Raw genomic sequence first — 27,421 nt, 5'->3', positions numbered from 1 at the left:
TCCCGAGTTGTACCCTACGTTAAGGGAAATAAAGCGGAGCTATTGAAATGCTTTTTAAGAATTGAAGAGGGAGATATGACTGAAATGAATGAAATGATATAACAGTGAGAGAAGCTTTTGGCCTAAAAAATTTGTTAAATAATAACGAATTTTTGTTTTTCTAAATTTATTTTATGACTTAATGAAACATGCTGATATATTATACAATATAATACAGATGCAAACTGCAAATAGATTGAGAATATCTGACGCATTACAACATTTTGAGTCAGCTGTAATGGAAATAATAGAGAACATTAACAGATATCAAATAAATGTCGATGATGAAGAAGAATGTATGACTTGAGGCTTTCCCGGCGTTTCATGTAGAATAACTCTTCCCGAGTTCTCAGCCAGGTGAGTTGGAGATTTCCTTCTAAGCTTTCGATGGCTGACCATATGTAAAATTTGTTCCTCTGGAAATGATGAACTCATTTTTCGGTTAACTTTAAGTCGTACCAGACATGTGCTAAGAACCTATTGCGTCCATATTCGCCCGTTTATATAGAGATAAGTTATGTAGAGATTTAGAGCTCCTTCAGATGAGGCCATTTTTAGAAGCGCTGCTGAAGCGCTGCCGCTTGTGGATAATGGATATAAATAGGCGCCTTCACATACACCCACTGAATAGTGGCGCTGCAAACGGTCTGAGTGCTTGGCTTCACCACGGTCACTAAAAGTGGCGCTTTTCGTCCAGATACCAGGAATTAAATTAAGGTTTCACAAGAAGCAACTATTTTAGTGGTGCGCATGGTGGAAGAATATATTCTTCCACCATGGTGGTGCGTCTGTGACGCTGCTAACGGACGACTGTTGGGCCACCAATTTCTTAGACCGCCACGACAGTATACAGCCTATTGTGCCATGGTGTTTTTTCTATTGCAGTTTCCGCACAGTAAGCGTTCCAAATTTTGCACTTTTTAGGACATCCGAAACTCCATACGTACCTTCGGGGAAGGATGTAGTGCTACGTAAAAAATGCAAGAACGACAAAAGGAGCAAGACAGAATAAAGGTTATAGAGCATACCTGCACAAGCAGCACTCAACGAGCGCGCGCGAGAGCTGTGTTTACCGCTAGCCGAAACGGAGAGGAAGATATATCAGAATGACATAGACTTGCTATAGGTAGAGGAGAGGGAAACGACCACTCAGCTATCTAGTGGAGTGCAGTGTGTAGGCCTATTCTCAGTAACTGTTTCACGTTGCTTACCTACTGCTACAGTACAGTATGGAGGAATCTAAATGACGGAACATAACATTTACCATTTAACGATTTACAGCCCGAACTTATTGATCTTTAATGTGACTTAAGGGCTGAAGATCGTTTGAATAATACTACTAGCCTGGTTGAGTTTTACAAGACTAAACATTAGCAATAATATCCATGACTACACAGGCTGGCTGTGAAAATGATTGCTATGTTTGGCTCAACATTTATATTTGTGAGCAACTGTTTTCTATGATCAACTTTAACCCATTTATGCCCAGATTATTATTATTTTTTAAATTTTTGTTTCACATATCATATTAAGTGAGTCAGAGGGACGTTGTAAGCATGAGGAACTATGAAAATACTGATTTAGTTACTTCGGTAAAAATTTATGGGGTGGGTCGATAACGACCCACTAGGCACTTCCTCGAAAATTTGTTCATTATAATGTTTTGACGATTTCTTGTTTAATTTATGCTTTTGCGTAGTATGCAACTTGTTAAATTTAAAAGTAATGTGTAAACAAACCATTACCATATTAAAAACGCATAAGATTTTTTAAAAATATTTATTAAATAATGTTCCTGAGAGCTATATTCACATTTACATGTATTTTACATTCACACATCTGAAAGGAAACCTTGTAAAAAATCCGTGGCGCTACAGCCATTGAAAGGCCTAGACGGACCAGCCGGCTGTTGGCCTCACGCCCACATGCCGAAGCAGAGGTGGACGATCATCCAAACAGAATGGAGGTATCGTGTGGTTAGCACTATAATCCCCCCAGCCCTTATGTATGTATGTATTTATTTACACTGCAAGTGGGCAAGCACCCTGTGGCAGTGGTATATACAATATTAACAATACACAGTTAAAATGATAAGCAATACACAATAAAATTTACAATACATAATAAAATTTACAACACATATACAATACAATAAGAATACACAATACAATTTAACACAATAATAATAAAACATAAAATAAAACACTTACTTTTACAACACAACCTACATAATTATGTATAGGTCCTACATAAGTTTCAATAGTCTTTCACTTTACTCTCATCTCATTCCCTGTAGTGGCACTATGACGCATTTCACTGACACTTTAGCACACATTTCACTGACACTCTGTAACACATTTCACTGACACTATAGAACACATTTCATTGACGCTATAAATTATCACTGATCGGAACTGTTCCCTGCACTGTAAAACCATAACTTCACTGACTCACCTCGCTTCACTGATACAACAGTTCAAATAAGTCAAATAATTGCATTCTTATGCATACTTATAAACAGAACTACATTTAAACTAAACATTTCTAGTCTAAGGCCCTCTTACACGCTATTTTTAAATAATTTACAATTCAAACCAAGGAAGTAAACTCGTAAGGCTAGATAAATACATGTCACCTTAAAAAATTAAATGTTGAATGTCACCTTAATTTTAATTTTCACTTTATACACAACTCTTTAAATTATTCTTGAATCTCCTTAAGGAAGGACAGCCCTCAAAGACCGCTGCAGGTAGGTCATTCCAATCATTTATAGTTCTGTTTAAAAATGAGAATTTACCTACATCCGTTTTCTGTTTCCTACATTTGATTTTAAAATCATGATCGTTCCTACCATAGTACGTTGGCTTTTCTAACCGAGCCGTTATGTCTACCCATGCTTTCTGACCTAGATGTGCTCTATACAGTGATGTTATTCTAGTTTTCCTACGTCTGTTTTCCAAAGTTTCCCATTTAAGTTCTTTTATCGTATCGTTCCCATCTTCTCTTTTACCTTTAACAAATTTAGCTGCCCTATACTGGATTCTTTCTAAGGAATTTATCTGATATATTCTATAGGGATCCCAACACGTAGTTCCGTATTCCATTAACGGTCGCACTAATGTTAGATATGCTATTTCCCTCGATTTGGGGCTAGCCTTTCTCAAGATTCTCATAATAAAGTGAAGTGCCCTCCATGCTTTGCCTGTAACATTATCAACATGCTCTCCCCAAGAAAGTTTGGAGTTTAAATACACTCCTAGGTATTTACAACATTGTTCTTGCGGAATTACAACACCACTGAATTCGTAATTAAGACTAGTTTCCTCTCGGGTTTTACAAAATGTTATAGGTTTACTTTTAGAACCATTTATTTTCATCCTATGCTTTAACGCCCAGTTTTAAATGTTATTCAAGTAGCTGGTATAAGGAAACCTTATACTGGAATAAATTAATAATTCGAAACACACAATAAATTATGGTACATGACATAAGGTCCACACCTGTGGATAGCGCGTCTGGCCGCGAAACCAGGTTGCCCGGGTTCGAATCCCGGTCGGGGTAAGTTACCTGGTTGAGGTTTTTTCCCGGGTTTTTCCCTCAATCCAATATGAGCAAATGCTGGGTCACTATCGGTGCTGAACCCCGGACACTTTTCACCGGCATTATCACCTTCATCTCATTCAGACACTAAATAACCTGAGATGTTGGTACAGCGTCGTAAAATAACTTACTAAAAATACATGATATGTCTTTAGTTCTACTCATGATATGGTGCATCTCTGACATGCTTTACATTGCCACAAATCTTGTATCGCCGTCTTTGTTGTTGGGTTTAGTGCCCACAGTGATCCTTCCTCCCGTGTTCTTTGATGGTATCGAAGGAACGAACTCGTCTTCCACTCTTTGGAGAAGTGTCATATTTTAGGCTTGCGTTATTTCGTGGCCGAAGGCGAGTGCATCCAAAGACTTTCCACATGATCGATTGACTGAGAAGCCAAGCATTGTTCATGCACACATCTAATAACCACGAAAGTAATGGTATGTGCCATTTTTCCATATATATCAGAAATATGTACTCCACTTATTTTGCATTTATATTTACGGAAAACATAAGGCAGGCGAACTTTGATCTGAATCTTTTCTAATATAGGTGCCCCTTTCCTCATTATAAGGCTGAACAATGTCTGGTAGCTCTGTCACTAACTCTGTTGTGGCTTGTAGTTGAGCTGGGTCGGAGTCCTTGCAATCTTCATCTCCAGAATCTGCATCCGTTATCCTCAGGCAGACCAATGAATATATCTGCCCCGTATTTTGGGATTTCGGAAGAATCAGATCTCTCCAACTATCCTAGAATTTAGATTACTGTCAGACCAGTGAGTCTGAAAAGAGGGAATACTTATGATTATGGAAACTGTTATGAAGGATCTCTGTTTTCAGATGGGGCCAGTAGAGAACTCTCATGAAGATAATAAAAAGACAAAACGGGGTCATTCTGATTGTTATTCACACCCGGCTCTCATAGGTGCCGCTAGTGCCGAGATTATGAACTACTTAGTTCGTCAAAGACTATCCAGAGTGCATCCCAAGCAGTGAGATATAACATTACACAAATAAAACAATGTTGTACACGAAAGCGGTAATAAGCCTGAGATATTCTGAGAAATGCTATCAGAATTATCATCCCCAAAAGCACTTCTAATCCTTACACAAACTTCTATTGAGGTAGTTGTTCGTAAAAACATCACTCAAAGAAAAATAATAAGAAAACAAAATGATTTCATAATGAAAAGCTATGTGATGGGTAATCCTCGAATAAGTGCTTAGTGGGTCGTTATCGTTAAATTCTAAGCCCTACTGTACAGCAAATAGCGTAAGTATTGACAAAAACATACAAGATACATATTCTCCTGAATCTTCTTGGCAGGAAAAACTGATTGTTAATAAAATTCACGAATTGAACTGAGTTTTTACTCACTTTTTCTTCTCCAAGGCAGACGGTAGTTGCGTCATATTTATTCGGCAAGTTCCGGCGCAATAATGACATGGTCTGTTGGTTTCCTGCGTGTTCCAGAAGTGTATTGTACCTTTGTGCATCTAAGAAAAGTAGACACGTAGTGTTGTCTAGACTAATTCGCATGGAAAATAATTTTAATCAATGGGTCGAAAACGACTCACCTGGGCATAAATGGGTAAAGGCAGACATCGAACATCTGTAACTGATGTTTCATTATGATCAGTAGGCTACTGTTCCTTTCAGCTGCCAACAGCATAAACCCTCGTTTTGATGTACTGATAAATAAAAATATAACAAAATGATACTGTACATATAAGTAGCTATAGAATTTCTATTATTTCTGTAAAATAAATATTTCTTTATTAATTAATATTAGTCCAAGAAGGTTTTGCAAACATTGAACGGAAATTCACTTCATAAACACTAGTAATAGTACTTCCCTTTGTGTATATTTTGTACAAGATCGCCCCTTCTTCCAGTCCATCCTTATACAGAGCGCAGCTATTATCTGCATTCCGCTCATGAGCTGTGAGCCGGCTTGGAGAGCGCAAGCCTTGTGCAGGCCTGTTATAGAGTAATAACAAGTTCTTAAAATATGTCTAAAATGTAATGTATTTACTATTAACAAGGCTGCACAAGTACAAAAATAAGAAGACATATAAATGATTAACGAACACCAGAACAGTGAGAATTATAAGATCAACGACAGTTATACAAATGCAAATAATAAGAACAAGAAACGCAAGAACGGAAACAAGAAGAGAAGGGGAATAGCCAAACTCAAACTTTCTTGCCGGCCAGCGCATCGGCAACTTGAAGAAGGCCTCTCTTGCGAGCTTCCTCCTCGGCGGTGAGACCATTGCAGTCACGGATGCTGGTGTCTGCGCCACCCTTCAACAGTTCCTCTACCGCCTTTATGAAGCCTTTGCTGGCGGCCATATGCAACGCCGTGCGCTCACAATGTGATTTTGCGTTTATGTCGACACTGATGTTGTGTATCAGCATCTTGACGTTCTCAACGAAGCCCATGTCAGCGGAAATGTGCAGCGGTGTCATGTCCTTCTCTTGGCGTGCGTTGAAATCCGCGCCCGCCTCTTTAAATTCGGGAAACACGTAGTAGTAACCATGGTTGACCACGATGAACATGTTCTTCTGCAGTTCCCGCACACAGTCCTCCTTCTCCTCGGCATCCCTCGCATTCTTCAAACTGTAAGGATTATTATTATTATTATTATTATTATTATTATTATTATAAATATTTTGAAATTCGAAATGACTTAACAATAATTGTCAGCTACAATAGCCCTCTTGTTTATAAAGAACCACATATCACAGTTATTATAGTTGATGTGGCATCTACTGAAATCGATGTAGTCGGAATTATACTCGTCATTTTATGCATTGTAATTCATAGTATTCGATGTAAGCGCAATTATATAATTTCCTTTAGTAACATTGTATTATTCCATATAGTCGGATTTATAGTATTTCATGCAGTACCATTTATTATATTCCAGGTCGTGGGATTTAAAGAATTTCATGTACACCCAGGCAGTCGGTTTTATACGATAATATTCCATGTAGTCGTAATTTCGTATTTATATTATAATTTGCAGTCAAATTTAGGCCTGTAGTACTAGTCCCCATATAGTCATAAGATATAGTACCTATTTCATGATGTCGCAATTATAGTAATCCATGTAGTTGGATTGTAGCATTACACGTAGTCGCTTTTATAATATTCCATGTAGTCGGATTTATAGTATTTCCTTAGTCGGATTTATAATATTCCCTGTAGTCTAATTTCATAGTATTCCATATAGTCCAATTAGTAACATTCCATGTAGTCGGATTAATAATATTCCATAAAGTCAGATTTATAATATTCCATTTAGTCGAATTTATAGTAGGCTTATTACCTGTAGTTGGATTTATAGTATTCCCTGTAGTCTCATTTTAAAGTATTCTATGTAATATTCCATGTAGTCCGATTAATAACATTCCATGTAGTCGGCTTTATAGTATTCCATGCAGTCGGATTTATAATATTCCCTGTAGTAGAATTTATAGTATTCCCTGTAGTCTGATTTTATAGTATTCCATGTAGTCTGATTAATAATATTCCATGTAGTCAGATTTATAATATTAGGCTTTATAATATTCCATAGGATTTATAGTATTCCATATAATCAGATTTGTAATATTCCATGTAGCCCGATTAATAATATTCCATGTAGTCAGATTTACAATATTAGGCTTTATAATATTCCATAGGATTTATAGTATTCCATATAATCAGATTAGTAATATTCCATGTAGTCAGATTTCCAATATTAGGCTTTATAATATTCCATAGGATTTATAGTATTCCATATAATCAGATTAGTAATATTCCATGTAGTCCGATTAATAATATTCCATGTAGTCAGATTTATAATATTAGGCTTTATAATATTCCATAGGATTTATAGTATTCCATATAATCAGATTAGTAATATTCCATGTAGTCCGATTAATAATATTCCATGTAGTCAGATTTATAATATTAGGCTTTATAATATTCCATAGAATTTATAGTATTCCATATAATCAGATTAGTAATATTACATGTAGTCTAATAATATTCCATGTAGTTAGATTTATAATATTCCATGTAGTCAGATTTATAATATTAGGCTTTATAATATTCCATGGGATTTATAGTATTCCATATAATCAGATTAGTAATATTACATGTAGTCTGATTAATAATATTCGATGTAGTCAGATTTATAATATTCGATTTAGTCGAATTTATAATATTCCATGTAGTCCGATGAATAATATTCCATGTAGTCAGATTTATAACATTCCATGTAATCGTATTTATAATATTCTATGTAGTTCGATTAGTAATATTACATGTGGTCCGATTAATAATATTCGATGTGGTCGGATTTATAATATTCCATTTAATCGGATTTGTAATATTCCTTGTAGTCCGATTAGTAGTAGTCCATGTCGTCCGATTAATAATTTTTCATGTAGTCCGATTAATAGTATCCCATGTAGTCCGATTTATAATAATCCTTGTAGTCTGATTTCTAGTATTCCATGTCGTCCGATTAATAATATTCCATGTAGTCCGATTAATAGTATTCCACGTAGTCGGATTTATAGTCCTTGTAGTCTGATTGGTAGCGTTCCATATAGTCTCATTAATAAACTTAAAACTTAGTATTCCATGTAGTTTGATTTAGTGTTCATATAGTCGCATTTATACTATAGTGCTCTGAACTCAGTAGGACTACTCAATACCACGGGAATGTACCATTTCATGAAGAATATCCCGTACCCATATAACTGCAGACCGCATTATATTGGGTCTCCACTGTGTGTGTGTGCGTGCGTGTCAACATGCAAGATAGTGACCAAGATATTATACAGGTTGACCTTTGTACTGGCTAATCTTTCATACTTCTTCAAAATGTGGGTTCGAAATTCTAATAATTATTTTAGACAACAACAGCAATAACTGGCTGAACCAGAATAAAATGAAACAAATCTTAATTGTTTGTATCACATCCACCACAAGGAAAGGTGACACATTATAACTGCTACATTTATTTCTTGGCATTCGTCAAGGCTTTGTAAAGAAATAATAGAAACGTTTTAGAAAGCAGAAAGATTTTTTCACCGTAAATCAATATAGTCATACGTATTTTTCCATTGTATTCATATACACAGTACAGCTATGGATATGCTTCAGTCAAAGTGTATGACGTCACGAAACTTACGTCCAGCACCCAGAGCTGTATATTATCATAGTGGCCTCACTCTGATTTTGAGACTCATTAAGCCTTCCATTTTTAAATTTATTTTATTTATTTATTTATTTATTTAAGCTGGTAGAGATAAGGTCATCAGGCCTTCTCTTCCCCTCTACAGAGGGATTACAACTACAATATTAAGAATACAATTACAATTATAATTACAATTAATATTAGATTTACAAATACAATAAAAATCAAAGTACTAAACGATTAACTGATTAATAATAGCTAGACAGTTTATTGTAAAAGTTAAGAGGAGAGAAAAAAAATTATTAAGTAAGTAAAAAAGTAAACCTACTCTACGCAGTAAGAAAATGTTAATAAGTTTGCTTTTGAACGCTACTAAATTCCGACAGTCTCTGATGTCACTGGATAGGGTATTCTACAAGCGCGAGAGCGAGATTGTGTATGATGATGAATATGATGTTTTATGTGTTGGTAGGGCTAGTATGCGGTTATTTTGCGTGCGAATGAAGAGATTGTGATATGATGACAGGTAACTGAAACGGGAGGCAAGGTAGGTAGGTGTAGAGGTGTGAAGGACTTGGAAAAGGAGAACAAGAGAATGAAAATTTCTACGTTCGTTAAGCCGTAGCCAGTTTAGAGTTTGGAAGGATGGGGTAAATGTGGTCAGCGCGACGGACATCGCAGACGAAGCGAACACAAGAATTATGAACACGTTGTAATCTTTGCGACTGGTTGACATTGAGGTCAGTCAGTAGAAAATCACAATAAATGAGGAGCAGCTGAAGGGAGGACGATAATTTTTTAGTTGAGGCTGGTAAGCATGGGACCACCACGAACCATCTCTGGCACCTCTCCATTTTCTGTGCGTCTACCTTACTGGTCAGCTGATATAAAGCATCATACCTGCAGGGCACCGTTTCCCACTTCCTCTTGGTTCGTTTCAGGCTGGTGCCTGGTTCTCCCAGAAGACGTTGAAGGTCCGTAAGATTGGCCAGCAAGCCACCACATCCCACGCAACGGCAATCCTCGACCTTCAACTGATTCAAGATGGCAGCTAGGCGCAAACCCACCACCGCCACAACTTCTGCAGATGTCTGCATTACCTGCGCATTGCCATTGATAGCTCAGCAGAAATTAGGAAACAGAAGAAATGAGCTAGAAAATGAGGAAAATTGTGGAAGTTGCTGAAGGGAGATACGTAGAGAAATGAAGCATAGAGTGCAAGCCTATGAATTAGAAAAGAGAGGAATAGATAGTAGGGATCGGAAAGGAACAGAGAATGAAAGAGATAAAAGAGTAAAGAAATTAGGCGAAAGAAAGAAAAATAATAAGAGAAATGTGGAAAAGAAACGACTAAAATGAACGACAAGAGAAGACGCAAAAGAGGAAAGGAAGAAAAGCAAGGAAGAATCCAAAGAAGTTATGCAAAAGGAAACTATAGAAATCGGAATAGAATAAAATATATTAACAAAGTTATAGTAAAAGTAAAAATGAAAAAAAAGTAGAGTAGGATATGCACTGATCCCACCTGTGTCTTCCTGCTGCTTTCGTGTTTGCCAGCACTCGTAGCTTGCATTAGTTTGTTTTTCTTGATGGCAGTGAACAATGCAGAGGCTGGAGGCAGTCAAACGCACTCTGTTTTAGTACCCTGAAACTGATGGACCGCGTACTAACGCCAAGAAAATTTATGGACTCTTAGAAACCCCATTGTTTGCTCTCCTTCCTTAGGTTTTTAATCAATATTTTCTTTATCAAACTCAGTACAACTTTTAGCCATTTATTACCGTTTTTTTTTTCAGAATTTTATTGCCGTCCCATAATTTTCAACTTTTACATTGAATAAAATAGACAACCCTTTTCTCTTCAAGAGCTTCTTTCGTGAAAATTCCAAATATCGAATAAATATGGATGGGAAACCGAAGGTCATTTTCATCCCTTTTGTAATATAAAACGTCTATAATAAAATTGTCCTGACGACAAGGATGGTTCCGCAATTAACATATTAATTTTGATGCGAATATTTTATACGCGAAGTTTAACACGATACGCAGTCCCTATTTTTCCCTGTGTTAAATAAAATGAACATTTTCTCAGGATCTATTCTACTTAGGTTCCTGTAAATTTGATCTATGTGATCCTAAAGTTTGCCTTCTTCTTAAATTAACTTATTTGAAATATTATTTTCTAACATTTCCCGCCATTTTACTTTTTTATTTTGAAAAGAAATTGGCAAAATGGCTCTTCAAAGATTTGAAGAAATCGGGCTAGATATTGACCTAGGAAAATCCGTAGCCATCACTATTGAACATGGTAGATTATTCGAGAATAATCTCGAAATTCTAAAAGACCTCGAAATTAAATGTATTTCATAACAAGAATTTATTAAGTACTTGGGGTCTCAACTTTGCCAATGTTATGATATTTAACTCTCGAAAAAATAAAAAAATTAAGAGATAAATTGTACCTACTTTCTTCTTCGGCTTGGTTACATCCAGATCAGAAATTTAAAATCCTCAACTCTTCAGTTTCTCAAATATTAATGTGCCATTTTTCTCAATTCTTCTTAAAAATTCAAATTGGTTTCTTACAAGACCCAGATAAAATTATTAAGACAACACTAAAAGAACTACTTCTCTTACCTAAAGGTATACATCAGTTTCAAGGATTTACTGTGATAATAACTACAACGGCTTTTGTCTATTTCGAACTACTTGAGCGGCCGTCCTTCAAGAAATTAACAGTTCATTTACAATTCATGTTTTGCATTTCCGAAAAGTTCTTCTTTGAAATTATTATATGAAATTAATTTCCAGTCAAAAAATATTATTATGTAAGTTAATATTGATTACATTTACAAGTTAATACACTTCACAATGTATCACATGTACTGTAATCAGTATATTCATTATACTGATACAATATATGTGATACATTTTAAAGTGTGTTTACTTGTAAATGAGCATATTGAGTACCTATACTGATTACAATGCATTTGATACATTGTAAAGTGTATTAAGTTGTAAATGTAATCAATGTTTCATGATAAGTTTTCTGACTGAAAATAAATCGTACTAGTAGAGTCAGAAAGTAACCGAACTTCAGGTCGCAACGCCATGCTCTATAGGCAACTTCTCTGTCTTCTTCGTGTTGTATGTGACCTACTGTACAGGCGTATAGACTCAGTGCTCCGACCGATCAAAGGGGAAAGTAATGTTTGAAATGATCTTCGATATTCAATGTATCGCATATTTCGAATTTATTCCTGAGGATCGAACTGTCAATAAGGAGACGTATGTTACAATTCTTCGACGTCTTCGTGATGCAGTTCGACAAAAAAGACCCAATTTGTGGTAAGGACAATTATGAAAATATACCAGCACATCGATCGCTCTTGGTAAGCGAATTCTTCGCACACCACAAAATAGGCCTACATGTCCTTCCATAGTCACCATGTTCTCCAGATCTTACTCCAGCAGATTTCTACCAATTTCCACAGATCAAATCTCTACTCAAGGGATAACGATTTGCGTCAGTCGAAGAGGTGAAAATTCATGCGACGCTGGCAGAAGTGTGTCACTACCCAGGGGGCGTACTTTGAAGGTGGTGTTGTGTAAATGGTTACATGTCATCTGCAACAAAGGTATCTACATATGTTCGGTTACTTTTTGACTCTACTAGTATATAATAATTTAAAAAATGAGTACATACCTATATTGCTAACACAAGAGATTTAGACAGTGATCTGAAAACTAATCTCAGAAAGTTACCTTTGGATAATACTTTGCTCTGTCCAAACACCGTTAAGAACAACAGAGGTACGAGTATAATTAACTCAAGAAAACTCAGGAAAATGTTTGCGCTTCGAAGAATTTATTAAATGGTGTCAACTTCCACAAAAACGTAAAGGAGTCAGTTAATATCAAGACATCACTCCCCCAAACAGCTGGGTCAGACATCATCCAGACCTTTCTAGCTCCGAGCTTTGTTCAAGAAAATGTGTTTGTAGCCAGCATGCGTAATATATTCTTATCAAGCTGTTTACCTAGAACGCTGCACTGTTTCAAAACCGAGAAAAGAAAGGCTTCGAATTATAACACATGCTGTAAAAATGATTGCGTCATAAATTTTATCGCCAATTTGCTCAAGTCACAAACATTTATCGTTTTAACATTAAACATTTTTCCATATACGCTAATTAGAATATTAACGAGAACTTACGCTACAAATCAATACCAACTAGATTTTACAATTGAAGTTTTGTTTATATATATATATATATATATATATATATATATATATACTATTTAAACCTATTGTTGCTCTTTATCAACTGATATATTATGTAGTCTGCTTTTTAAATCTTATTTTTAAACGAAGTGTTTTTCGTTTTTCCTGTGCCGGCACGTAGACTACTTCTGTCGAATAGCACCAAGGGGGCCGCCAGTTTAATGTCCCCATCCGACGGACGGACGAATCACTATTAACAGTGACATATAGTCTACCTTCTCTCTCTCTCCTAGTCCCGAGGTAGAAAGTTTACATGAAAATTTCTGACCCCGCGGGGAATTGAACCCTGGCCGGCTAGTCTAGAGGCAGACGCGCTGCCACAGAGCAACACGGCTGACGTTTAGGGAATTATTGTAAAGCTAAGAACGTTGTCATTGTAGGTGTACGTTGATATCTTTCTAGCTACAAGTCTGGAGGCAAATTTCATGTTCTACTTGACTTATGTATGGACAACTTTTGCACCGCTACCCCTCTTTCGATGCGTTCTAGTAGGGAAAGAGAAGTAACTCGCAGAGAAATCTGCTCATCGCGCGCGCTTGCTCGTACAGGCTTGAATATGCACCACTTTTGTAAGGGGAGGCATGGTGACAAAGTGTTTGAGTTTCCTTCTTGGTATGAATAAGTTTCTAAGTTCGGTCCCGTACCTATCAGGGCTCCATCTCAGAAACTCTAACGACGCATTTTCAGGTCAGTTTTGTCGCTCCTATAATTTCTAAACTACACGACGTATTCCAATGAAGCACACTGCGATCGACAGACGAAGGATCAATGTATCCAACGTGGTCTTGAGTTGGAGCGGATAACGTCATCCATCGATACACGGGAGGGGAAAGTTGCGACACGAACAAGAGAGGTATAATAAAGCCCTCTTGGGCAAGATTTGGTGGGTCGTGCAGCAACCCAGGGCAGTGTAACTCGAGAAGGCGAAGCGGTAGAACGTTCGCAGTGGTGTCAGAAAATTTCGTAACGAACCAGGCTACAATATCAATTGTGCAACAATTAGCAGTCGTCAAGATAGCTTCGAAAAATTTGCAGTGAATTTGAGTGAAAAGAGAAAATTCATAATGTCGAGGCATGTGCAACGCAAAAGGGAACGGGTTTGTAAGCAACGGATACCTTACATTGAACATTCCATCCCGAGAGACGTAAGCTATTCACGCATATAAATTTCGGCTGTGTCTCCGATACAGATTATCCCGTTTTTTATAGATGAATTGTTCTTTCTTAGAAAGAAAATCATTTTTTTTCTTAAAATCTTGTATAGTACTACTTCAGTTAGATTACAGAAATCTATTTAAAGAAGAAACGAAAATCGACATCAACTTTTTTATCGAGTGAGGGCTTATGTTCCAATATCCTCCAACTTGAATTAAATTGCGAATATAGACTTATAATGTTTATTTCAAACAAAGGCTCACAAAATGTTCACTGCATTATATATGTTTTATATTCGTCATTCTCCAATCAATTGGGTAAGACTGGATAGAGATGAAATTCGTCCAATAGTTTCGAATAGATCGCTATATACTAGTAGAGTCAAAAAGTAACCGAACATATGTACATACCTTTGTCGCAGATGGCATTTAACCATTTACACAACACCACCTTCGAAGTATGTTCCCTGGGAAGTGACACACTTCTGCCAGCGTCTATAAAATTACACGAAACATTCCTGCAGATCATCTTTGGTCACTTCCCGCAGAGCGCACGTCGCATGAATTTTCACCTCTTCGGCTGACGCAAACCGCCATCCCTTGAGTAGGGATTTGACCTGTGGAAATAGGTGGGGATCTGCTGGCGTAAGATCTAGAGAACACGCTGACTGTGGAAGGACGGGTATTTTGTGTTGTGCGAAGAATTCGCTTAGCAAGAACGATCGATGTGCTGGGGTATTGTCATGATTGTCCTTGCCACAAATTGGGTCTTTTTCGTCGAACTGCATCACGAAGACGTCGAAGAATTGCAACATACGTCTCCTTACTAACAGTTAGACCCTCAGGAATAAAGTCGAAATATACGATTCCCTGGATATCGAAGAACACTTCAAGCATTACTTTCTCCTTTTATTGGTCGGAGCACTGAGTTTATACGCCTGTACAGTAGGCCACGTACCACACATTCAAGGCAGAGAAGTTGCCTATAGAGCATGGCGTTGCCATCCGAAGTTCGGATACTTTCTGACTCTACTAGCAAATAAAAAAACAGGCAAACGAGATGTCCGAAATCATTTTTTCTCTATTAGGAATGTTCAAAGCGTGAATTTCCATAGAAATAAAAAAAACATAGCCTACTTTTTCTCTAAATTTTGCACAATGATGAAATGCGGAAAGTTGAAAAATGTGTTAAGTAAACACTAAAATAAGTCAACGCAATAGCGATTTTTCTCTTAGATGAGGTTGTCATTGAGCAGAATGAGTTTCAGTCCTCAGCAGATACCCTGAGCTTTGTACCGTATAAAGCGACTGTAGGAAATATTTAGTTTTTCGTTAAATATCGGAGTTATTTCCCTCGTTCTTCTCTATCATCAATGAATTACATGAAATCTTTCCTTCATTATCATGTCGTAGCTCCTATGAGAGTCAATCAGTCCTAAAAATTAAAGCGCGATGGTATTGTGACATTAATACATGGGCTTAATACTGAGCTATGGCGCTAACTATGATATGGTTGGTCATTGATTGTAGCCTATTAATTCTCAAATGACTTAAATTATATATATATATATATAGTGTATTATGGCAATCTTAAGTGTACTTATTTTTATTTCGTGTTTGTTAAACATTTTCTTAAATTTACAGTTCTTTATGTAAGGTATTAAGTTGAAAAAAGTATACCGGTATTAGTTTATATTACAAATAATAATTCAAAATTCAAAATGTTGTAGATAGACTGATATAAAGTATTTTATGAAAGATCCCTCGCGAATAAATAACTCGCGACTTGCAAAAAACAACATACTTGCCTCAAAGATATGTACAGTAGGCCTACATTATAACTGTATACATAAATTGCATATTGTATAAAGGTTGATTGTAATACTTTATAGCATATAACTGGCTTCTTGTTATTACGATTAGCGAGCAAACGTTTATTTTCCAAGTTTTACGTTCCAACTTTTTATATAAGATCATTACGTAGATTTCTCTTTGACTACGTACATGGACATCGACCAACTTACAGGTAAAGAAACACTCAGAAATATCCCACTTTGTGTATTATTTTCACAGGACTTTTCCAAGACAAAATACTATACTAACAATTCAGTTTATACCTCGATAGTAAATGCTTGGAAAATATTTTAATCATAACATATGTCGTTGTTATATACTAGGTACAGCAATTCCACCATATCCGCGGGGGATTCATTCCGAAACCTACCGTGAATAATAGCGAACCCTATGAATAATTTAATCCTATTTCTATAACATACATACATACATACAGTCGACCTGGTTGGCGAGTTGGTATAGGGCTGGCCTTCTATGCCTAAGGTTGCGGGTTCGATCCCGGGCCAGGTAGATGGCATATAAGTGTGCTTAAATGCGACAGGCTCATGTCAGTAGATTTACTGGCATGTAAAAGAACTCCTGCGGGACAAAATTCCGGCACATCCGGCGACGCTGATATAATCTCTGCAGTTGCGAGCGTCGTTAAATAAAACATGACATTTACATACATACATACATGCATGCATACATACATACATACATACATACATACATACATACATACATACATACATACATACATACATACATACATACAAGCGGGTGCGATAATCTGGGGGCCTTAACTCATGCGACACCAGGATCCGGTATGAACGGGCACAAGTTCCTTAACCATGCACCACATACCTGTGGGTTGGAATTGCAATTCCTTTGATAGGGTCGAAAACTCTTCTTCGATGACTGCAGAACTTTCTCCATCACACGACCGACATTCTCATTGTTCCTGGTGGTGCGGGGTCTTCCTGAATGTCCCTCATGATTCGTCACTGACCCTGTTTGTCGGAACATTTCTACCCAAGCCAGGATAATCTTCTTTGGTTGTGCTGGAAATGGTTCTGGAAAGCGGTTGCGACGAATTCCATCATTCCGTCCTGTTCCGTAACTCTGGAAAAAATGTTCCACGCACCATGCGCGTTCTAGGACGGCGTACTGTGTGACATGTTGGCTGTCACTCACTCACTCACTCACTCACTCACTCACTCACTCACTCACCTCAACTCTGAAACATAAATAAAAACTCAGACCGTAAGTTACCTTATATTGTTAAGAAACATACACTCACTTTCGGTTACCGTTTTCTTAAACACCCTGTATTATAAATATAAATATATGTTAGAATTATTAATAGTCATTATCTTCATGGAGAATATTTCCTGGGATGAAATTCACTCTCAAAACATATATTTAAACCATGACTATGCTCCAGCAGTGCAGTTTCATTTTTGTGCAGGATGGACATCGCTGGTTGGAACGCCAGAGTGGTAAGTTTGCTATCAATTCTGTCGCAGCTGAACGAGAATCGCTGCGATAAGTTCACCTACTACGATTTCATGACCCACTCGTTGACGGAAACCGTGCGCAGTATTCGCCAGCAACAGCGCGCCATCGAGGAGCTGTTTAACAAGGAGCAGACAGTCAGACACTCCGAGGAGGGGTCCAAAGAACTCAGATCCCTGGTGCACTCGTTTCAAACCCTCGTGACGTCCCTGGAGCAGCAACGCGATACGCTGGCCAAAGACCTGAGCGAGGAGAGACTGGAGAGGGAGATGGTGCGCAGGGAACTGCACAACGCTTCAGTGCAGCTGGGTATGCTGGAGCACTACTGTAACCAGGATACACGTTCGTACGACTCATGCCAGGAGAAGTTGGAGGAGCTGCAAGAGATGTTGGATATCGTGAAAGAGGAGAATCATGCGCTGCTGCTGGACCTGGGCCACAAAGACAGAAAGATTGGCGAACTGAAAGAACAGGAGAAGTCATGCAGAGAGACTGACAAGCTACAACAATGCGAGCATCATCTCAAGGTAGATTGGGTTAGCGCTGTGATCCGGGTTTCAAATATAGTAATGTAAATATAATTCTTATTAAGTTTGTTCCAGCACTGTTCAAATCGATTCTGAACTGCATGCCCATGCGCTTTAGCTCAATGTGCGTTCCAACCAGAGTGCTGCAGAACAGCGCTTACAACCGGTTTATATTCGACCGGTTGCAGATCAACCGGCGAGGTTGGACATTCGTTCGAATATCCGGCCTTGAAGCGGTTGCGCCTTGCTAGACAGAACCACAGATATAGAGGACAGAATACCAAGCGCCTTTCATCATACAGAAACTCTGATGACATTTTTTATTTACACAAATGGAATAATTGAAGGAAATTTACTTTTCCTAATTAAAAAAAGAGCTAGCTTGAAATTCTTAGGAAAATATTTGGGGCTAAGAGGGATGAAGTTACAGAAGAATGGAGATAGTTACACAACGCAGATGCACGTATTCTTCACCTGGCATAATTAGGAACATTAAATCCAAACGTTTGAGATGGGCAGGGCATGTAGCACGTATGTGCGAATCTAGAAATGCATATAGAGTGTTAGTTGGGAGGCCGGAGGGACAAAGACCTTTGAGGAGGCCGAGATGTATATGGGAGGATAATATTAAAATGGATTTGAGGGAAGTGGGATATGATGATAGAGACTGGATTAATCTTGCACAGGATACAGACCGATGGTGGGCTTATATGAGAGCAGCAATGAACCCGCGGGTTCCTTAAAAACCACAAGTAAGTTAGCTTGAAATAGGGTTATAATTGATTGGATACTTTGATACATTTATCTTCATAACTAATATATAAATCAACTGATGGACACCGGTAACAACAAAGGAAATAAGCGTAATGCATAGATGAAATCTGACGTGTAAACTAATACAAGAATAAAATAAATTACAATTACTTACAAAAGAGAAGAGCAAATATGTACATACTTACTATTGTAACGTTCATACTTTAAACTCAAAATACATAGGCTACCTCTGAAAGAGTAGTTGTTAATACAGCCTATGTCTTTTAATTATTCTAAGTGGATGTATTAGGGCCTATTGTTTCTCTAAAAAATCGTTTTTAGGAGATAACAAGTTATTAACAAAAATAAAAGCACTCTCAATTATTCTAATGATTGTAGTTTCATTATTCGTGCTTCAGTTAATGAGAAGAAAGGAAGAAATGTCATTTGAAAGGTACACGATGATAATCGCGTCCTTGCAGCGATTCTTGGAACTCCTGGATGGCTCAATATTATCTGTCTTTCATGATCCAGAGCCGTCCACCCGAGTGAGACTCGGACATTCGTTAAATCGAACATTGGACTATTCCGCGAGACGCAAGAGCTTCGCATACTGTCTATAGCGCCAGGCGTTCAGTAGCAATCTGTCTCTTCTATCTTTCGTAACCGGTTATGCTGGACTCTAGTTCCAACAAGACTAGAACTGATTCCGAACCGATAATGAACTCCCAGTTCCCCGTTCCAACGTGCTCTAGAACACGTTCGGAACGAGTGAAATTTATTTTCGATTAAGAAGAGGAACTGGGAACTGCGAACTGCTTACGCATGCACAGATGGGGTTAATCTGAAATTACGGTTAAAATGCTTCCAGACTAGGCAAGTTAAAATAAAAAAAAGACCATCATGAGCGATTTGTAAGTCGATAGCGGTATATTTTACGAAGAATTAAGTTCGGAAGATGAATATAATTTTAATATGAGAAGAAACTCCGAAGGCTGTGAAAGGACAGTTCAAGAAACGTTCCAACAGTCCACACCTGTGGAGTAACGGTTAGCCCATCTCGCCGCGAATCCAAGTGGCCCGGTTTCGAATCCCGATCGGGGCAAGTTATCTGGTTGAGGTTTTTCCGGGGTTTTCCCTCAACCCAATGTGAGCAAATGCTGGTTAACTATCGGTGCTGGACACCGGACTCATTCCACCGACATTATCACCTTCATTTCATTCAGACTCTAAATGATCTGAGATGTTGATACAGCGTCTTAAAAAAAGTTCCAACAACGTAAAATTCCGAAATAGTTCTGAGAACGTACACAACTGGCGCATGCGTCGAAAGACGTTCGGTATTAATTCGGAACTCGTTCTGAATTTCTTGCTGGAACAAACCTATTATTTTCAGTGGACAATAACAGTGTCTGAAACAGGTCTCCTCGAGAGACTGTCGTTTCTCCTGCCATCATTCCATTATTGCTCCACCATTACTTTATTATCATCGCCCCATGAGGGAGCTTTCAGTCTTTCCAGCATATAGCGTAGGCTGTCATTCGATATACAAAATGGGCTTCCTGTCCCACCAATTGCTTCAACTGTAAACAGATACAGAAAGATTAGATTAGGTTAGGTTAGGTAGGAAGAGATCAAATTTCATGAGATGAGATGAAGTTGAGATGTGACAAGATGAGATCTAGATAGAACACAGTAAACTAAACTAGACGAGACGAGTTGAGGCCATCCTCCAGACCAGAATAGATTGACTATCATTCTCGACTGATGTTCGTCGTTAGATCCAAAAGAGACGAATTCTTTCGGGAAGAATATTAAGTTATGGGAGTGTTGAAAATTACTTGATGTAAAAATATCGATCATTTCTCGCATATAATTTTCCTATTTCTTGAACATAGGCCTAAATGCAGAACTATTAAGTGGAAAATGAGAAGTAGGTGGCTCCAATATCGATACAAAGATTTTTAAGACTTCCACAAGGTCACAAAAATTTGTGGAAGAACCAATCAAGAATTATCGATATTCAGAGACAAAGTGATTCGTATGAATTTAAACTTCCCTTTTACCACAAATAAAATCTAATTTATTTAGCATAATCATCATCCTTATCGTCATTATTATTATTATTATTATTATTATTATTATTATTATTATTATTATTATTATTATTATTCAATGTTATCATCAAATAATGCAACATGGGCTGAAAGTGCACATGTCCAAATTTAACCAGCCATAAAGCTAAATCATAATATACAGTGTGTCACAAAAGTATTGGGACAAAATTCATGAGGTTGTAGAGGAGGACATTTAAGCAATTTGAGATAGGCAATGCATATCCGCTGAAGCACATTTTGAAGCTACGTTACTCTAAACTTGGTGCCTTTTTACCTCTGCATGTTGTCTGAGCACATGCAAATGTAGAGGACTAAGAAAAAGCTGCATTAAATTGAGCACATAGTAACGTTCAATATATATACATTATTAATTAGACAAAATAATTGTCAGTACAGAGTGTTAAATTAAATTGTATTAGGATGTACCAAAGAGGTATTAAAGAATTGGCAACTGTGATATTTCATTATTGTAATTTTCACCATTTTTGTATTTATTTATATATGCCTAATTATTTATAGACGTGTACATACATAAGCGGTGTCCAATTACAACGTTCACGTGTAAAACAAGTAGGTTTATTCATAATTAATTTCTACAATCTGGCATTAGAGACAGTAATACATGGAGACAAAAAAACCTACAAACATTTCTAAATGTACAAAAGTTGAAACATCAGGGCCGAAATATATTTCACATACTTAAATATTAACTAATTTTCAATTGTGAGTATTATTTACTTTTAAACTCATTTTCACTTTGATAAAATATATATATATATATATATATATATATATATATATATATCTATTTTAAAAAGTTCTATTTAGCTATTCAAAACTCTGTAAATAGGAGAATAGTACATTATGCAACGAGCCTATAATGAAGGTAATTAAGAAGCGAGTATGGATATTTATGAAACGAGCGCAAGCGAGTTTCATAATTTTCATACGAGCTTCTTAATTACCATTATAGGCGAGTTTCAAACGACTTTTTATGCTCGACCATATTTGTAACTTGATATTATTAATTTTCTTTGTATCTGACCTTGACCAATGTCCCTTATGTTGTGAGATGTTGGCAGACGCGAAAGTATTGATTTTTTCCGAGGAACAAATGTTCACATTGACCTTGCTAGGCCATAAGAACCTACAGAGATAACATTGAAATTAAATTAGACATTGAAAAACGAGATGACAAATTGAATTTATTTGAATATTATTTACAATTAACGCTAATTATTATAGTAACAGAACATAACCTTCTGCGACAGTATTGGATTTCCAGCCTCCGTGACTTTTCGCTAATTCTCTTTCGATTGCATATCCGAGAATAATCGATACTTGCGGTTTTATAACGGTAGAAAGCTGACCTGTCATTGGCTGAACAGTTGTAACCTGAGTCGTCATTGGCTGAAAGACCTGACCTTCAATGAGTAGGTGTACTTTAATGACATGCATTAAAGGTCTGCTACCAGATGTATACCCATTACTACATTTCGGCATGGTCGAGCATAAAAATAATTAATTAACAATTGTTGTTATTTCTTGGATGAAAAGTACAGTACCGTATAAAAAAGTAGGCCTATCTAGAATTTAGATGTATTTTACTTATTGTGAGAATAATTTTATGTTGCCCATAAGGAGACTTTAGATAAATATTTAGTTTGTTATTAAATCCACGTGACAGTATATTTTGTACGTGAGTAGTATTCTCATTGTTCAGTGTATATACTACGAATAAGCAGATATAAACACACGAAATGGAGCGAAGATATTAGGCCTATAATGCATGTATACCTAACTTGTGCTCGAAATAACCAAATGCAGGACTTTAGTCATTATCAAACACAATCATAATATTGGTTAAATAACGAAGTTGTAATGTTGAGTGTTTTTAACTGCGATGTTTTTCGTTGATTATGATCTCTGCTTATAGGTGGCCCTACAAACCATCGAGCATATAAGTAATAACTTGCAAGAATTGAATGAAAGAAATTGCTCGTGCGAGACTCTGGCGCTGTGCGATAGTCCCTTATTCCACGACCAGCTGATACAAGCCTCTCTCTTTCCTTTTCCAGTAACAGTAGCAATTTAGATTCTTCTAACATTGGAATCATTCGCTAAACTGTCTTTACAGTGTGTGAACCTAGTAAGTGGTTAATGTGCTTGTTTATTCTACGAATAAGCGGATGTAAACACACGAAACGGAGCGAAGCTAGTAGGCCTATAATGCATGTAGGGATACTTAACTTGTACTCGAAATAACCAGACGCAGGACTTTAGTCATTAGCAATCACAATCTTAAGTATCCATATAATATTGGTTTAAATCAGCCGCGGCGAAAATGAGACTCACGAGCACATTGTGGCTCGCAGTGATAACTGTGCATTTCTACCTCCCACAACCCCCACCCTCTCACTTACTGGAGTTAAACTCCGTTCTTTCGCTTGCTCTGTTGAAGCCATGTTCGCGACAACTTACGTTTGTGAAAAATTATTTTCAATAATGAAAATAGTTAAAACCAAATGTAGATCACGACTGACAGACAAACACCTTCGTGATCAACTACGTCTGGCAGTAAATGACATAATTCCTGATTTTGAAACTCTGTCGCAGAGACATTCTGAAGACAGTTAATTTCAGGTCATGATAATGTGGCCTATGTTTTCTTGTACATTTCTCTTTTCGTTGTACTTACGAAACATTAGTTTGTAGCCTTGTACTATATAAAATTATATTTAAATGCTGGACGTAAGGAAAATGAAAATCCGTTACTGAGTCAGACAGTTGTTTCATTTCCCCTTCGGGTGTCCGCCTCCCTCCACAGGTGCTATGTACGTTGCAGGTTACACAGTGACTCGGCGCACGGACTCTTCTTCGCCATGGCTGGTTTAAATAACGACGTTGTAATGTTGAGTGTTTTTAACTGCGATGTTTTTCGTTGATTATGATCTTGAACGTCCACTTTATAGGTGGCCCTGCAAACCATCGAGCATATAAGTGATAACTTGCAAGAATTGAATGAAAGAAATTGCTCGTGCGAGACTCTGGCGCTGTGCGATAGTCCCTTACTCCACGACCAGCTGATACAAGCCGTCAAGGAGTGCCGCATCGACTGCGTCGGCCAGCTGACAGGGAAGGACGTCAGCATCAGTCAGCAGGAGGACGATGAGCTGGGGAACACGGCCATGCACTGGGCCGCCTCCACGGGCTGCCACTCCGCCGTCAAGCTGTTCGTGGACCGCGACCACAGTCTGGTGCACGTTCACAACAAGGTACACACACTGCCGTTGAGCTCCGCGGCACGTGGAGGGTTCGTGGAAACGGTCCAGCTGCTGTTGAACGACGGAGCGCACGTCAACGACAAAAACGATGTGAGCCTTCAGGCGTTGCACCACGCCGCGCGCACTGGCCATTCCGACGTGGCGAGAATACTGATCAAGTACGGCGCAGACGTGGGCGCGCGTAGCGAGGACTGCCAGCGTACGCCACTGCACGATGCAGCGCGCAACGGGTGGATAGACGTGGTGCACGTGCTGCTTGAAGCCGGTGCAGTCCGCAGCGGCAGAAACTGCAAGCAGCAAACTCCAGAAGACGAGGCGCGCTATCACGGCTACATCGACATCGCGGAATTGCTGCAAAATAGTGACTAGCCAGGTTCAGGGACAGTCAGTATTGCCAGGTGTAGGGTAAAAGCACTATCGTAGGGATTTTTAATTGTAAAATTGGCCAAATTGTAGGGGTTTCTTATTTTTGTTTTAACATCCATAACAAGCACCATGCATTTTAACAAATTTCAATTTTAAAGTTCTAGAAAACCAACATACATATTTTAGTCTATACGAGGACCGTTTTTGCAAAACTGAAAAAACTAAATTTTACAGGAGAGACAAAACACTATAGTAAGCAAGTTTTGCTGTAACTCTCACCTATAGCAGAAAGCAAGTTTTGAAAAAAACAATCACACTTTGACACACTACAATGAAGAGAAATAACCTAATTTTACTAAGACGCCTTGAACATCATGTAGAGGCCTGCCTTATGTTAACGAATCCATCAAAATCTCAATTTTGCAAATTTTGCAGTTAGCAAGTTTTGCAAAAACGGTCTTCATAAGTACCTGGGCCATTCCATGCAAAAAAGTATGTTTTTGAAGCATGATGTCTCAAAAGTTAAAAATATTGTAGTAGGTTATTTTGTATGTTCTAAATATGAATTTGAAGCAATACTATAGTATATTTATATCCTTCATAGTTTGGCAGCGATCAGTATTTAAAATATTGGTTTAACAAAGAATACGATTTCATTCATTGAAGTTTTCTTGCTATGTAAAGGAAGATGGAAAAATGATTTCAATCTAATTCGAAAAAGGAGAGCCTTGTTTATAAATTCCCTTAAAATGAAATGTGTATATATATATATATATATATATATATATATATATATATATATATATAATTTTTAAATAGTTACCCGCCGTAAAATAATTTTAAAAATATAGAACACAAAATGAAATTAATTTTTACAGACGAAAAAACATGTGTTTAATTCTTTAGGGTATATTGATTCCACTGTGAAAATTTCAAAATGCTGACTTAAAAATCATGTCAGTTTTTAATAAAAACAACTCACCGGAACAAAGGAACTCAGCAGGTAGGCTCTCCCGTCGTACAGAATGTTGCGCTATCAAGGTCAGGGAGACGAACGTTTGAGATTACTCATCGTTACGAAGTCTCGCGAACGCTGCGACCGCCACACATAGCAAGCGATTTTCAACCGTGGGAACAAAAATTAATAATTTTATTAATTTAATTCTTCAAAATTTTTTTAGATAAAATCATAAAACTTGGGAGATAGATTAAGAATAAGATTTTCTGTAATAGGCCTACGAATGAAATTCGCATGAATTTAATTTGTTGCATTCGAATTTCTTTTTTTCAATGAGGTGTTTTTATGAGCATGCCTTAATATCTATTTGATTGTATCAGAGTACTTTATTTCTTCTAATTTTTATCTACTTTCTTCTGTTTTTATCACCTCCCTACCATTTGTTTCTTTGTTTGCCAACATTTCAAACTGCAAATATTTCCGGTACTATACAACATGCTTTGCGATCGTAAATCAGTAGATCAGTGATCGTCAACACTCGTTGAAATGGGTAACGGGTAAGCATTGCATCATATTATGCTACGTCGTGCAGCAGAAAGAGGGAGAGAGCATACCGCCAATAATAATAATAATAATAATGGTTTATTTTAACTGGCAGAGTTAAGGCCATTCGGCCTTCTCTTCCACTCAACCAGTATGATAGAAAATTACTACAATGCTATGAATGTAACATAGCCACGGATGCACCATAGTGCAGTCTCTTATCCGCGAGTAACAGACGCTAGCCGAGGGTGCACTGTGCTGATGACCGCTGGCATAGATAGTCAACTGAAAATGGCGGCTCCGTTCACACGTTTTGGTGAAGCTAACATTAGTGAAATAGAATTTAATAAGTCAATATTTTATTGTATTAGAGTAGGCCTACTTTATTTCTTCTAATCTTTATATACTTTCTTCTAATCGTGTAATAGTCAATTAAATCTCACACGACTTTTGATTTTCTCTAGATAAATCAAAACCTCTAATGAGATTACTGTTGAAAAATCATTATGCGCTCTTTTGGTAAGTAATAGTATTTTGCATAATGGATATCTGTAATACGATCGGGCTGGCTGTGTAACATGAGATGCGTTTCAGATTTTAGCCACCATTAGCTTTAACATTCGCTTATCAATTTCAATAATCTCTCGAGATTTTAATTATTACAAAAATGCACGTTGACAATTATTTTGAGTATGAGCACTGTTGTGATAATGCAGCACACAGTGACCAAAGAAGTCAAAATAGCCGACAGCACCTCACCTGTTTCGAAATAAGATATATGGTATCACATTTAGAGTCAAATGTGACAATTCTGTAAAAATAAAAATCGTCTGTTAGCTGTCACACTAGACCTGAGTCTGTTAATGATTAATCCTTCATTTTGTATACATTTTATTACATAACTTAATGATAGTACGAATAAATACATAATGACCTTCATTTTATTCGTATTAAAAGTAAATTGTAACAAATAATTCAATTAAAGCGTCTTACAGTTTAATAAGTCTATAGTTCTCACTCTCATTACTACAGGCATACTGCATTGAAATTTCTTCAAAGGTCAAAAATAAAAATAAAACTTCATGCACTGCATATTCAAATACAAAATTATTAATAATACTGAGCAACAATTTGCAGAAAGCAATAGCAGTTCTCGCTTTCTAGTACTTAATTGTCCAATATAGCGACTTCAATTCGATGTTTATAGTCTAATTTTAGGTAGGTATTGCAGAGAAAAATGTTTGCTATA

At 37.2% G+C, this 27,421-nt stretch overlaps 1 protein-coding gene across 1 annotated transcript; it reads right to left on the bottom strand.

The window, feature by feature from the left end:
• Positions 1–5,647: 5,647 nt before the first annotated feature.
• Positions 5,648–10,726, bottom strand: LOC138709420 (cyclin-dependent kinase 4 inhibitor D-like). The gene is made up of 2 exons (XM_069840168.1): positions 9,736–10,726; positions 5,648–6,260 (listed from the first exon to the last, which is right to left on the bottom strand). Exons 1-2 carry the CDS (start codon positions 9,930–9,932, stop codon positions 5,834–5,836), a joined length of 624 nt encoding a protein of 207 aa, XP_069696269.1. The 5' UTR covers positions 9,933–10,726; the 3' UTR covers positions 5,648–5,833.
• Positions 10,727–27,421: the final 16,695 nt, after the last annotated feature.

Source organism: Periplaneta americana, chromosome 1 (assembly GCF_040183065.1).
Source record: "Periplaneta americana isolate PAMFEO1 chromosome 1, P.americana_PAMFEO1_priV1, whole genome shotgun sequence".
Lineage (NCBI taxonomy): Eukaryota > Metazoa > Arthropoda > Insecta > Blattodea > Blattidae > Periplaneta > Periplaneta americana.
This window is presented reverse-complemented; position numbering and strand designations above follow the sequence as displayed.

Excerpts from the sequence above, each read along its gene's own strand:
- LOC138709420 (XM_069840168.1), bottom strand. The coding sequence starts at position 9,932 with ATGCAGACATCTGCAGAAGTTGTGGCGGTGGTGGGTTTGCGCCTAGCT. Across the intron at positions 6,261-9,735 it reads TGGGAAACGGTGCCCTGCAG|TTTGAAGAATGCGAGGGATG; the intron begins GTATGATGCTTT and ends TAATCCTTACAG.